This window comes from Oncorhynchus gorbuscha, linkage group LG12 (genome assembly GCF_021184085.1).
Source record: "Oncorhynchus gorbuscha isolate QuinsamMale2020 ecotype Even-year linkage group LG12, OgorEven_v1.0, whole genome shotgun sequence".
NCBI lineage: Eukaryota > Metazoa > Chordata > Actinopteri > Salmoniformes > Salmonidae > Oncorhynchus > Oncorhynchus gorbuscha.
Window position 1 is genome coordinate 50,079,535 of NC_060184.1, and position 14,091 is coordinate 50,093,625.

The window sequence follows — 14,091 nt, forward strand, 5'->3', positions numbered from 1 at the left end:
ACCCTTGTGGGGCCCCAGTGTTAAGGATCAGCGGGGAGGAGATGTTGTTGCCTACCCTCACCACCAGGGGGCGGCCCGTCAGGAAGTCCAGTACCCAGTTGCACAGGGCGGGGTCGAGACCCAGGGTCTCGAGCTTGATGACGAGCTTGGAGGGTACTATGGTGTTGAATGCTGAGCTGTAGTCGATGAACAGCATCCTCACATAGGTATTCCTCTTGTCCAGATGGGTTAGGGCAGTGTGCAGTGTGGTTGGGATTGCATCGATGGGGGGATTGTGCGATAAATCTCCTGGTAGACGCAGCACTTCCCAGGAGTCACGTTTTTCACAGGAGAAGACGGCGGCTATGGAAACATATGTCTACGAATCTCTGAGGCAGGGATACATTCGGCCTTCCACTTCACCTGCCTCCTCAAGTTTCTGTTTAGTGAAGAAGAAGGATGGAGGTCTGCGCCCGCGTATTGACTATCGAGGTATCAATCAGATCACTGTGAGGTATGGCTACCCAATGCCTCTCATAGCCAGTGCGATCGTGTCAATGCATGGGGCGCGCTTCTTCACAAAATTGGATCTCAGGAGCGCTTACAATCTGGTGTGTATCCGGGAGGGGGACGAGTGGAAGACGACATTTAGTACCACCTTTGGGCACTATGAGTACCTCGTCATGCCGTACGGGTTGATGAATGCACCATCAGTTTTCCCGGCATTTGTAGATGAGATTTTCCGGGACCTGCACGGGCAGGGTGTAGTGGTGTATATCGACGACATTCTGAAATACTTCGCTACATGCGCCAAGCATGTGTCCCTGTACGTCAAGGCTGAGAAATGGCTGTTCTTCCAACAGTCCGTCTCCTTCCTAGGGTACCGCCTTTCCCCGTCAGGGGTGGAGATGGAAAGTGACCGCATTTCAGCCTTGCGTAAATGACCAACCACGGTAAAGGAGGTGCAGCAGTTCTTAGGGTTTGCCAACTACTACCGGAGGTTTATCCGGGGCTTTGGTCAGGTAGCGGCTCCCATTACCTCACTGCTGAAGGGGGGACCAGTGTGACTGCAGTGGTCAGCTGCAGCGGACAGGACTTTTGGTCACCTGAGGGCTCTGTTTACATCGGCTCGCGTGCTGGCTCATCTGGATCCCTCCTTGGCATTCATAGTGGAGGTGAACACGTCCGGGGCTGGGATAGGAGCTGTGCTGTCTCATCGCTCAAAGCTCCGCCCCTGTGCCTTTTTTTCGAAGAAGCTCAGCTCGGCAGAGCGAAACTATGATGTGGGGGACCGGGAGCTGTTGGCTGTTGTAAAGGCTCTGAAGGGGTGGAGGCATTGGCTTGAGGAGGCTAAACACCCTTTTCTCATCTGGACTGACCACATGGAGTACATCCGGGCGGCGAGGAGACGGAATCCTCGCCGTGCAAGGTGGGCCATGTTTTTCACCTGTTTTGTTTTCACCCTCTCCTACAGACCAGGTTCCAAAAATGCTAAGGCAGATGCACGGTCCCACGTGTATGACACAAGAGGAGCGGCCCATGGATCCCACTCCCATACTTCCGGCTTCTTGCCTGGTGGCACCGGTGGTGTGGGAGCTGGACGCGAACATCGAACGGGCGTTACGTACATAGCCCACTCCCACCCAGTGTCCAGCTGGCCGTCTGTACGTTCAGTCTGCTGTCCACGACCGTTTGATCTATTGGGCCCACACGTCACCCTCCTCTGGTCATCCTGGCATCGGTCGGACCGTGCGCTGTCTTAGTGGGAAGTACTGGTGGTCCACCTTGGCTAAGGACATGAGGGTTTATGTTTCCTCCTGCTCGGTGTGCGCCCAGTGCAAGGCACCTAGACACCTGCCCAGAGGGAAATTACAACCCCTACCCGTTCCACAAGGGCTGTGGACACACCTGTTGGTGGATTTCTTGACGGATCTTCCTCCGTCACAGGGAAACACCACGATCCTGGTCGTTGTGGATCGGTTTTCTAAGTCTTGCCGTCTCCTTCCTTTGCCCGGTCTCTCTACGTCCCTACAGACTGCGGAGGCCCTGTTCACCCACGCATTTCGGCACTACGGGGTGCCTGAAGACATAATTTCTGATCAGGGTCCCCTATTCACGTCCAGGGTCTGGAGGGCATTCATGGAACGTCTGGGGGTCTCGGTCAGGCTCACCTCAGGTTTTCACCCCGAGAGTAACGGGCAGATGGAAAGAGTTAACCAGGATGTGGGTAGGTTTCTGCGGTCCTATTGCCAGGACCGGCCGGGGGAGTGGGCAGCTTTCATCCCCTGGGCAGAGATGGCCCAAAACTCACGCCGCCACTAACATATCTCCCTTTCAGTGCGTACTAGGTTATCTTGTTACGGCTAGACGTTCCACTTGCGGAACCCCTCGACAACATCCGGTGAAATGGCAGAGCGCCAAATTCAAATTAAATTACTATAAATATTAAAAACTTTCATGAAATCACACATGCAATACACCAAATAATTTATGTAAGTTTATCGATAGCCTAGCATAGCATTTTGTCCAGCTAGCAGCAGGTAACTTGGTCACGGAAATCAGAAAAGCAGTCAAGTTAAATCGTTTACCTTTGATGAGCTTCAGGTTTTTTCACTCACGAGACTCCCAGGTAGATAGCCAATGTTCATTTTTTCAAAAAATATTATTTTTGTAGGCGAAATAGCTCTGTTTGTTCTTCACGTTTGGCTGAGAAATCGACCGGAAATTACGGTCACGAAAACGCTGAAAAATATTCCAAATTAGCTCCATAATATTAACAGAAACATGGCAAACGTTGTTTATAATCAATCTTCAAAGTGTTTTTGAAATATCTATTAGATAATATATCACTCTAAAGAACCTTATTTGGTTCTTTAGACAACTTCCACCTTGGCAAACGGCAAACGCTGTTTATAATCAATCTTCAAAGTGTTTTTCAAATATCTATTCGATAATATATCACTCTAAAGAATCTTATTTGATTCTTTAGAGAACTTCCACCTTTATTTTTTAACAGAGTAGTGTGGCTCAGTTGGTAGAGCATGGTGCTTGGTGCAGGATAGGATAGTAGGTCTGAGTCCTGCTATGGCCACGTATACATAAATGTAAGCACGCACTACTGTAACTCGTTTTGCATGGGATACAACTGGTTCTTATGAACTAACCACAATTGAATCCTCACATACCAATACTGTTGTTTATTGAAAGCTGAATACCGGGTGTTAGAATCATGTCTGACACTCTGGCTCTGTCTGACAGGAAGTTATTTTGTTTCAACGGTGCATACTGAAATGGCCCAGAGTGTTAATCAATAGCGCTAGCAAATCCATTACTGCATTTAATCAGGCCTGCGATTGCAGAGATGAATTCCTCTGTCCGGCCGCCATATCTGGACGGGATCACAGTGTCCTGAATGCTTATTAGCGCATTAGTGTCCTCATTATACACAGTGACACCGCCGTACAGGACTGACCTTGTGAGTGACCTCCTCTAATCAGTTCCCTCTAATTTACACTTAATACCAGGACACAGTCCCCCTGAAGCAAGATAGTCAGGAGGAATGATACTGACATACCTGAAAAATGTCCCTGTATAGGTCCCAAATGGCAACCTATTCCTTATTTCATGCATAAATTACAGAAGGCTCTGGTCAAAAGTAGTGCACTACATGGTGCCATTTAGGATGCAGACCTATCACAATTCTGTGTGCTAAATCTTGATAGTAGATCCCAAATATTCCCAAAGGTTGGCTACCATAAAGAAGGTTCTTACCCACAGTAATAAGTGATACTTTTCCATAGATGTGTTATTGGATTCAGTTGATTTTGTTCTATCATCATCATCATCATCATCAATGTCTCTGTTCTTAGAGCACCCAACAACTTCCTGAAAGTAAATAGATTCCTCGAGAACACCTGATCAGTTTTGAGCCTAGTGTTTTTTAGAGCGCCAGAGTGCCATCTGGGTGCTATCCATTAGGCACCAAACAGAAGACAATGGACTGAAACAGGGAGGGAATACCTGAACTTGTCCAATAACAAACACTCGTTTTAGTTTTCGATTGCAAAGCATTTTGCTGCGGTGTGCCCTAATGAATACAACACAGTTGTTCTCCACCTGTCTCTGTCTACTCCTAAAGGGAAGAATTTAGCCCTGACCTCAATTTAGCCCTGACCTCACCGAGAACACTCAGAACAGAGCATCCTCTCCCCAAAAAGCAGTTGGCGAATATGTCCCCACTTAGTGTCTCTGAAATAATTAAATCATAAATATTCCCTCCTTTCACTGCCGCTTTGCTCTCTCTCCCCGTCTCAATAACCACTCAAATGTCAATATACACTGTAGTCCTCAGCGCATTTGCTCTGTTTCATAGCAGTGGCTTTGCTTCATCTGCCATCACACCATCCATGGCAGAGTACCAAAGTTCTGAATATGCAGCCTGCTTTAGAGGTTTTACTGCTAGTCAAAATCCAATCAAATAAAAGTTTATTGGTTGCGTATACAGATTTTCAGGTGCTATAGCAGGTGCAGCAAACATGCTTTATGTTTCTAGCTCCGACAGTGCAGTAGAATATCTTGCAAATACAATATCACAAATAAAAAATGTAAAAATCTAAACAAGACATAACATATTATATGTTATATATTATATATTATTATTATTATATTATATATTATTATATATTACATTCCAAAGAGAGTGAGGATGTGTGAGAAAGTACTACATCTACAAAGGCTGACTCAGAATCCCATCTGCCCTTTTATGACTCATGACTATAGAAAAGTATATTGAGCAGGGCTTACATTTCCAAATCCAATATTGGATTATACTGCATTGTAATTCATATTGAAAAATGAATGCTACAACAGCTGTATCTCGGTTCGGTGCAACTGAACAAGGTCTATCATAACATGTTCCTTGTTAGTCGGAATCAATAACCATTTATTACACTGGAGAACAGGCGCAAGCTGAAAATGTTGAACATGATGTTAGATAGATTACACTCCAATTGAACGCGGCAGCTGTCGGCATTTTAAATATATGAAAACAGGCTTTGCAAATGACAGACCAACTGCTCGGTGATCATCATTTCACCGTAGAGCATAATATAATTTGTTTTCCATTTGAATGCGTGTGTAAAGAAGGGTATTATTGTCTGGTTAATAACAACTCATGCGGTCTGTCACTTATACTGGTTCCTTTAGCTCATTTACCCATTAACTAGGTAGATCATTCAAAACAGGTGTCCCATTTAAGATGTCAACCAAGGTTGATAAGGGACACTTAGGCTAATTACTTCCCAAATGCCATCCTGTAGGTAATAGGGTGTCATTTGGGAGGTAACCCGAGACATGCTTCAGCCCAGCTTTCATACACTGGAAAAACTTTCCCAGGATAATGCTGCAAATTTACAGTGAAACTCTCCCTGAAATCTAATTGTAAGAAAAACAATATATTTGGACATAAAATACATTGATTAAAATTTAGGTTCATGCTCTAAGTACGACCCTGCCTCACACAGGAAGCGGCGCAGGTCCTAATCCAGGCACTTGTCAGTGACTCGCTGTTGGCTGGGAGTTCAAAATTGTTCAACCTTCCCAAGATTCGGTTCTCTCCATCCTATGATCAGATGCTACTCTAATGTGGTACACCCAAACAAGGGGGGGTCCCTACCACTGAGGAAGACAGCTCCCAGCCCAGTCAAAAGGGACAAATCACCTTCCGGAGACACCTGAAACCCCACCTCTTTAAGGAATACCTAGGAAGTAATCCCTCTCACCCCACCCCCTAAGTTTTAGATGCACTATTGTTGACTGTCCCACTGGATGTCATAAGGTGAATGTGTGGTAAGAGCGTCTGCTAAATGACTTAAATGTAATGTAATGTAACATAAAATACATTGATTAAAATTGGTAAGAGAGTGAGGGAGTTCAAAATTGGGATTCGGATCTATGATCAGATGCTACTCTAATGTGGTAAGGGGGTTCAGACAGGTGACAAGGGACAAATCAAGCTGGTGTGTGTGTGTGTGTGTGTGTGTGTGTGTGTGTGTGTGTGTGTGTGTGTGTGTGTGTGTGTGTGTGTGTGTGTGTGTGTGTGTGTGTGTGTGTGTGTGTGTGTGTGTGTGTGTGTGTGTGTGTGTGTGTGTGTGTGTGTGTACTTACCTCACTAGAGGTCTTCATTCAAAGTCAGTGAGCTCTTGGAAGAATGGGGCAATGGAGAGGTTGAGAACAGTTGGCTTTCTCTGGGCCACCTTCTCATATAATTTGTCCCATCTTCAGGTTTCATCATCTTGGTTGATTCGAACCAGGAACCTGTACAGCCATATCCAATATGGTTTATGAAATCAATTGAGGTATTGAAAAACATACTAAAGAGACAGCTAGATACACCTACTTCATGCCCTAGCTAACTAATAAAACATTGCTATAGCCTACACAATACCACAGATTATTTTACCAGCTTATTTTACCAGACATTATCATTTCTTTCTGTGCCACCAAATATTTGCTTACTACTGGTAAAGTGAACAGGTTTAGCTAATACTATAACAATGTTGTTTAAATTAAACAAATGGTTAGTTGGGAGAGGCTAAAAGGACACTCCTGGCCTGCAAAACAATGACTTAGCCTACAGTGCCTTCGATAAGTATTCAGACCCCTTGACTTTTTCAACATTTTGTTACGTTACAGCCTTATTCTAAAAATGATTAAAAAAAAAAAAATCTTCAATCACACATGACATTTAAATAAGTATTCAGACCCTTTACTCAGTACTTTGTTGAAGCACCTTTGGCAGCGATTACAGCATCAAGTCTTCTTGGGCATGACGCTACAAGTTTGACACACCTGTATTTGGGGAATTTCTCCCATTCTTCTCTGCAGATCCTCTCAAGCTCTGTCAGGTTGGGTGGGGAGCATTGCTGCACAACTATTTTCAGGTCTCTCTAGAGATGTTCGATGGGGTTCAACTCCGGGCTCTGGCTGGGCCACTCAATGACAGAGACTTGTCCCGAAGCCAACTCCTGCGTTGTCTTGGCTGTGTGCTGAGGGTCGTTGTCCTGTTGGAAGGTGAACCTTCACTTCAGTCTGAGGTCCTGAGCGCTCTGGAGGAGGTTTTACTCACTGTACTTTGCTCTCTGATCTTTGCCTCTATCCTGACTAGTCTCCCAGTCCCTACCGCTGTAAAACATCCCACAGCATTATGCTGCTACCACCATGCTTCACCATAGAGATGGTGCCAGGTTTCCTCCAGATGTGACACTTGGCATTCAGAGAAAAGAGTTCAATCTTGGTTTCATCAGACCAAAGAATCTTGTTTCTCACGGTCTGAGAGTCTTTAGGAGCCTTTTGGCAAACTCCAAGCGGACTGTCAGGTGCCTTTTACTGAGTGGCTTCCGTCTGGCCACTCAACCATGAAGGTCTGATTGGTGGAGTGCTGCAGAGATGGTTGTCCTTCCGGAAGGTTCTCCCATCTCCACAGAGGAACTCTAGAGCTCTGTCAGAATGACCATCGAGTTCTTGGTCACCTCCCTGACCAAGGCCCTTCTCCCCCGATTCCTATGTTTGGCCGGGCAGCCAGCTCTAGGAAGAGTCTTGGTTCTAAATACTTATGTAAATAAAGTATTTCAGTTTTTGATTTTTTTATTAATTTGTAAAAATGTCTAAAAAACTTTTTTGCTTTGGCATTATGTGGTATTGTGGGCAAATTGCTAAGAAAATATATATATATATATTTAATCAATTTTTGAATAACGCTGTAATGTAACAAAATGTGGAAAAAGTCAAGGGGTCTGAAAACTTTCCAAAGGCACTGTATGTTGCGCAGCTGAGAGCCGAGTGCACAGAATCAAACAGAGTTGTGACAGCTAATTAGGTCTCTCGGTGTTGTTACCGTTCAAGCTTGTGTGGGCTGCTATCCTACTTGAAATATAATCCCGGGGGGGGGGGGATTGTGCACGTTACTAGCTACTGCCCGGCCACCCTGATATGCTGCCCAGTGGAAAGCACCTTCGGTCAGCACACACCTCGATACAACACAGAAACACTGGTCATTCGCGTCCACGACTGGTTTTTGTGTAAAATGCGGGCCCGTCAATCCGAAAAATATATTATATCTTTTGAACTGCTAGAAACAAGACGCTTTGTCTGTAGTAATGGTGATAACTTAACAGTCGTGAATCTGCGCTCAGTTTATTCTCCATGGCACTCAGAATCTGTGGTACAGCGAGGCCATTCGCAACAATTATTATTTGGAAGATTTTTTTTCTAGGTCTCACAGCAAGACATTTGGAGCAGACCGAAACGATTGCTAACCTAGCTAGCTAGCTGACAAAGAACACATGCAGTAATTCAGCGTTGGCTAGAAATAGATACTTGTAAACAAGTCAAAGTACGTACCCAGCAGCTGCTGAAAATATTCTTCCATTTCACAGCGGCTTCAAAATACTAAAATAGTCTGTGTTTCAACTGACAGCATGAGGTTGGCACCTGAAATGGATCATTTGTAGGCAATTACACTGTCGAGAAGGCATACGCTATTACTGTAAACAAACACAGTGTGTTAAAGTCATTTTTACAGGCTTCCAATTCTAACAGTATTTTTCACCATAATGCAGTGCAATCTACAGTATTAATGCATTTTCAGTATTTAATATGTAATGTAATATTACTGTGCATTCTAGTGTTTTGGTGTTGAAATTACAGAAACGTCTTAAAGTGTAGTTAAAAGAATACAACTGGAAATGCACATTGTAATGGAAGTTGTGTTGACATCCGGACTGAGACTGCTAGGCTAGCTAGAAGTGATAGTTAGCTAGATGACGAGTGACAAGAGCTAAACGTTGTAACTTTCTATAAAGCATTATTAAACCTTGTTAAAAATATCTTACAAGTTGTGATCTTTAACCCTGAGACATACTCTTTCACACACCTGTGTCTACATCTTTCTCAGTGACCTCTGAGAGGAATAACAACAAGGACAACACAGGTCGGATTTGTCCTCTGAGACTGACTGGGGTGCCGTGGCAACAGGGGAACTACCAATGAAAACATAGCAATGAGGCAAAGTTTTCCCTAGGTACAGATCTATGATCAATTCCCCTTTCCCAATCCTAACCTTAACCATTAAAGGGGGAAATGCAAAACTGACCCATTATCAGCATCTAGGGGCAACTTCACCCTGCCTGCACCTGAAAACACACAAGCAACAGCAAGAAAACAAAACGTAGTTAAGGTGGGGTCTTTATTGGGTTTCATATGGGAAGTAGCCTACCTTGGGAGGATATCTTCAGGGGAGGCTCCTCAGAGGAGGAAAGGGAGGACCATCCTCCTCAGTAAATGTCATAAAAATAAAAATTGCAAAACATTTAAAAAGTCATCCTTTTTAGATAAAACTATGCTAAATATAATCACATTACCAAATAATTTATTAAAACACACTATTTTGAAAAGAAGGTCTACAGTAGCCTTAATTAACAGCACTCTGTAGGGTAGAACCATGGTGTAGCCGGAGGACAACTAGGCTCTGTCCTCCTCTGGGTACATTTATTTCAGTACAAAACCTAGGAGGCTCATGGTTATCACCCCCTTCCATAGATTTACACAGTAATTATGATCATTTCCAGAGGAGGTCCTCCAACCTATCAGAACACTCACAACATGAGCTGACATGTTGTCCACCCAATCAAAGGATCAGAGAATTAATCTAGTACTCAAAGCATAAACTACAGCTAGCTAGCACTGCAGTGAATAAAATGTAGTGAGTAGTTGACTCAGAGAGAGAAATACAACACTTGAACATTTTTGAACAAATTCATTCATTCCAAAATTGAAGGAGAAGCAAGAGTTAAATATATAGAGTTTCTATAGATGCGTTTCACTTACTTAGCAAATGTAGCTAGCTAGTTTATGATGGATGCTATGATTTTCCAACACAACACTGGAACTCTTCCAAGAAGGAATATAACGTGGCTGTTTGTTTACACGTGTATTCAATCCCCCCGATTCTGTTGAAAAGCGTTCCTTACACTGAAGCAAACGGAACTAAACTCGGATAAACATGCTTGAATTTGGCCAATAGAGACTCTTGAACTAATGATTACTTCCTATATCAGCTTGACGCAGGCAAGAGTGTGCAAGGCAAACAAGTATTGGATGTCACTGTCTATTGCCTCAAATGTCTTGACCTGTGTGCACCTACATTGTAAACTTTCATTCATAGGCTCGGTTGTAGCAAACTCATGATGGGAATAGGGGAAATTCAAGTATCATGTAGTATCCTAAACCTATCGCTGTCACCCAGTCCATAGGACATTTGTCATCCAAAATGCTGTAAGAGAAATAAGGCCATGCTCATGAAAAACAATCATCATATTAAACGGCACTGACCATCATTGTATCTGAGCCAATCCAAAAATAAAACACACATATTGTACCCACGTCTATATCCACCAACCATTCATGTCACATCTCTATCCACTGAGATGATTTAGAAGAACTGCCACGTAACGTCTACACCATTGACTGAATAGATTTGTGGGATGACAGATGACCATGGCTCGTGGCGATAGAGCGAAGCCAATGAATCAAAGCAAAACTTGTCTGGATGTATTAGGAGATAAGGTTGACGACAGCCGAGCACATTGAACAGCGAGACAGCAGACTTTGAAGATAGCTATGGTGTCACAGCAGCTATTATTCACTCGACACACACCTCGGCCATGAGCTCTCCAGTTAAACCGGCAAGAGGCTCCACCAACGTAGACCATGCATGAACAATCCCCTATGCCAAATAAATCCCAACCATACCTAGACCTATTTACTTATGCATCTCCTCTGTCTAATTACTTTCTAGTCATGCATGTGTGATGAATTGCAAAGCTTATGTCTCCCTAAACTAAGGCATGCAATCCTTCCAGGTGGTCTGATGAGATAGAAACCATGAACTACGTCTGCGCCCCAAATGCCACCTTTTCCCCCTACTTTTGACCAGGATCCATAGGACATGCCGCAGAGGAATGAATCTCGCTTACTGCCCTTTGACACAACCTCTATCTGTCGCCACTAATACTTTCTGTTCAGTAGTCTATATCTATTGAAGGAAAAAAATAACAAGTCATTTGCTAGGCTGATCACCCGCAGCTCTGTCATCGAACAGTCTCTCTATACTCTGATCCTGCATCCAGGGTTATTAATTCCCCTCTCGGCCTTTGTTTAGCTCTTCAAGTAAGTGATATTTATAGCTGCTCGGATATTACTTCTCTACCTCCCACTCCTTTTTTTTCAGAGCTTCCCTGTGCTATTTGGTGTCATAACACACATACAGATGATACAGTAGACCCGCTCAGATCCACAGTAGGCTACACAACACAAGCTCGACGGGGAATGAAATGCGCTCTTTGATGAAACCAATCAGGGTACTTCCCGGCGACACAGTGCGAGGCACACTGGGACTCATTAAAAACAATAACTGTCTCAACCACCCAGGCAGTACACAGACACTGATGGAGACCACCCCCAGAAAGATTTCCATTTTTTTTTTACACAAGTATGAATTTTAACAATGAGGGGGATTCTCTAATGGTTGTATAGAAGTCTCTGATGGAACACGGCTGACTCATTCAGGATGAACTGAGACAGAGCCTGTGTAACAGTATAACTTTAGACCGCACCCTCGCCCATACCCGGGCGCGAACCAGGGACTCTCTGCACACATCAACAACAGTCACCGGTGAAGCGACGTTACCCATCGCTCCACAAAAGCCGCGGGGAACCAAGGGGAACCACTACTTCAAGGTCTCAGAGCAAGTGACGTCACCGATTGAAAAGCTATTTAGTGCGCACCGCTTACTAAGCTAGCCGTTTCACATCAGTTACATCTGCAATCCAAATGGCATCCTATTCCCTATGTAATGCACTACTATTGGCTCTGGTCCAAAGTGGTGCAAACTACATTGGGAATAGGATGCCATTTGGGATGCTGACAGAGTAAATAGTGTCTCCTTTGCAACAAAAACCCAGTTATCTTGAATGCTGTACCATTCCCCTCCCTATTCCTATTAATTTCACAACATTTTAGCAACATTCTTTCTCCCTCGATTTGACAATGTTTTAGCAACAGTCTTTCTCCATGAGAGCTTAACTGAGGATTGTGTAGGTTCCTTACAATAGTGTTAGACTGGCACAGATAGAAACAAGTTGAGAGACCAACAGTCAGAGGGAATTAGATTGAGAAGCCTACACAGAAAGGAGTGGGAATATAGACAGTACAAGATAGACAGAGTAAAAAAAAAACGTTGGCACTTTCCAAACATACAGATGGCGTCTGACTCAACTTCATGACTGGTCCTGGTTCAGAGAGAGGATGATACCTCAGGTCACCAGTCCCACACAGACGCTACACACGCTGATGCAGGATCAGTGAGATGACGGCATCCCTGCTTATCAGTCTGACAGAAACACTTGCCCCTTGATTAAGGTCTATTCCATCTGGTAATAACCATACAGTCTCTGCACGCAAGGCAAACGTCAACAGAAGGGCCCATTTATCCACAATGGCTTCGAAATGTTACACTCTGGCATTTACTGAGTGTTAAACTGGGGCAAGGGAGGGAAAACCAATCAAAATATGAAGGCAGATTTCCCTGCCAAGACTGAAATAAATCAAGAAAGTGTATGTGCTGTCCTTTTAGAGATGACTACCATGCCATTAAGGAAATAGGTCTCTAGAAAAAGGAAAAAAACAACAAAATGCTTACAAATCACATAGTAGATGTCATGTAGTATGTTTTTAGAACATGTCATCAAACTCATGGGCCACCCAGGCCACACATAGTTCTCACTTTAAAGGGGCAATCTGGAATTGGTACATCTATTTTTGGACTTTTAAATGAACGATATAGCCATTGATTATTGAAGAATGTCATTAGCTTAGTTCAGACACACTACACACAGGTACACATAGATTTTGTATTGTAGATATGTGGTAGTAGAGTAGTGGCCTGAGGGTGTTTTGAAAAGTGTTACGGAATGTAATATTTTAAAATTGTATATAACTGCATTAATGTTTTACACCATTATTTATTTAAAAAAATGTAATTGTAAACAACCACGGTATAGCTTCAAAACATGGTAAAATTATATAGTTGCGATCTCATGGATGGTTAATCCTTGGATCCATAAATCTGTATATGAATTAGATAGTGGTTACATTTCTCCAGCTCCATCGCTCAGCTGCTTAACAAAACAAGTGCTAGGGTGGCCGCTATGTTTTTCGATTCCCAGATTGACCCATTTTACAAACATGTTTATCCTGAAAACACAATGTGGTGGGTCTTGACTAACAGAATAGATAATGACCTAAAGCGTTGTATAATCTCGGCACACAGAATCAGGATGTCACGTGAGACTACAGGTATTATAGTTCATTCTTTTCAGAATTAAATCTGGGACACAAGATGCTCTTATCCAGTTCATGTCCTGAATACACTGTCCCTGACACCTCATGATGTTCCTTTTTAGAGTAATCTACAGAACATTAGAAAAACATTTCCATGGAAAGTAAGACGTAAACGCTAGCTTTTCCAGAGCCGATTTCCAGACCATATGGTGGTTTAAAAGCCTGTCTTTCGCACTGCAACACCTGGGCAGGTAAGTATGTTTGTTTTACATACAAATGGATATATATTGACCGTGAACCACTGTCAACTTACCAAATTTGCTGTCAGCGGAGGTAGTTGGAAGAGACAGGCAAAGAGCCAACACAGCGAAGATGATGGAACACGGCGAATCCATTACTCTACCTAGTCTAATCCATTACACACCTTTGCTAAAACATAGTGTCAGTGTTAAATACAGGATGGTCAAAAATTGATGGATGAGATAATTGCGAGTGAACGTGAAAATATGAGAAGATTTGCAGAGCAATTTCTCGGGTCCGCCACTTCTCTTCCGCAGTCGCGTCAGGATTCAGCACCGCGGACAGCAACCTTCAGAAGGCGCCCCTCCTAGGTTCTGACGTCAAACACATGGCGAGGGGCCCGTGCCTGGTCTCTGAGCTTGCACCCACAGTTCGAAATAGTTAATGGTTAGCGAGTCTCACCACGAAAATAG

At 43.6% G+C, this 14,091-nt stretch overlaps 1 protein-coding gene across 1 annotated transcript in view; it reads right to left on the bottom strand.

Annotated features, from left to right (window-relative positions):
• The window catches only part of LOC123991107 (receptor-type tyrosine-protein phosphatase N2-like), a 267,926-nt gene extending 253,964 nt beyond the window's left edge, over positions 1-13,962 (bottom strand). Inside the window, exon 1 of the mRNA XM_046292318.1 lies at positions 13,692-13,962. Within this exon, the coding sequence (XP_046148274.1) occupies positions 13,692-13,773 (82 nt within the window). The 5' untranslated portion in view covers positions 13,774-13,962. The remainder of the gene's footprint in view (positions 1-13,691) is intronic.
• Between the last annotated feature and the right edge of the window lie 129 nt (positions 13,963-14,091).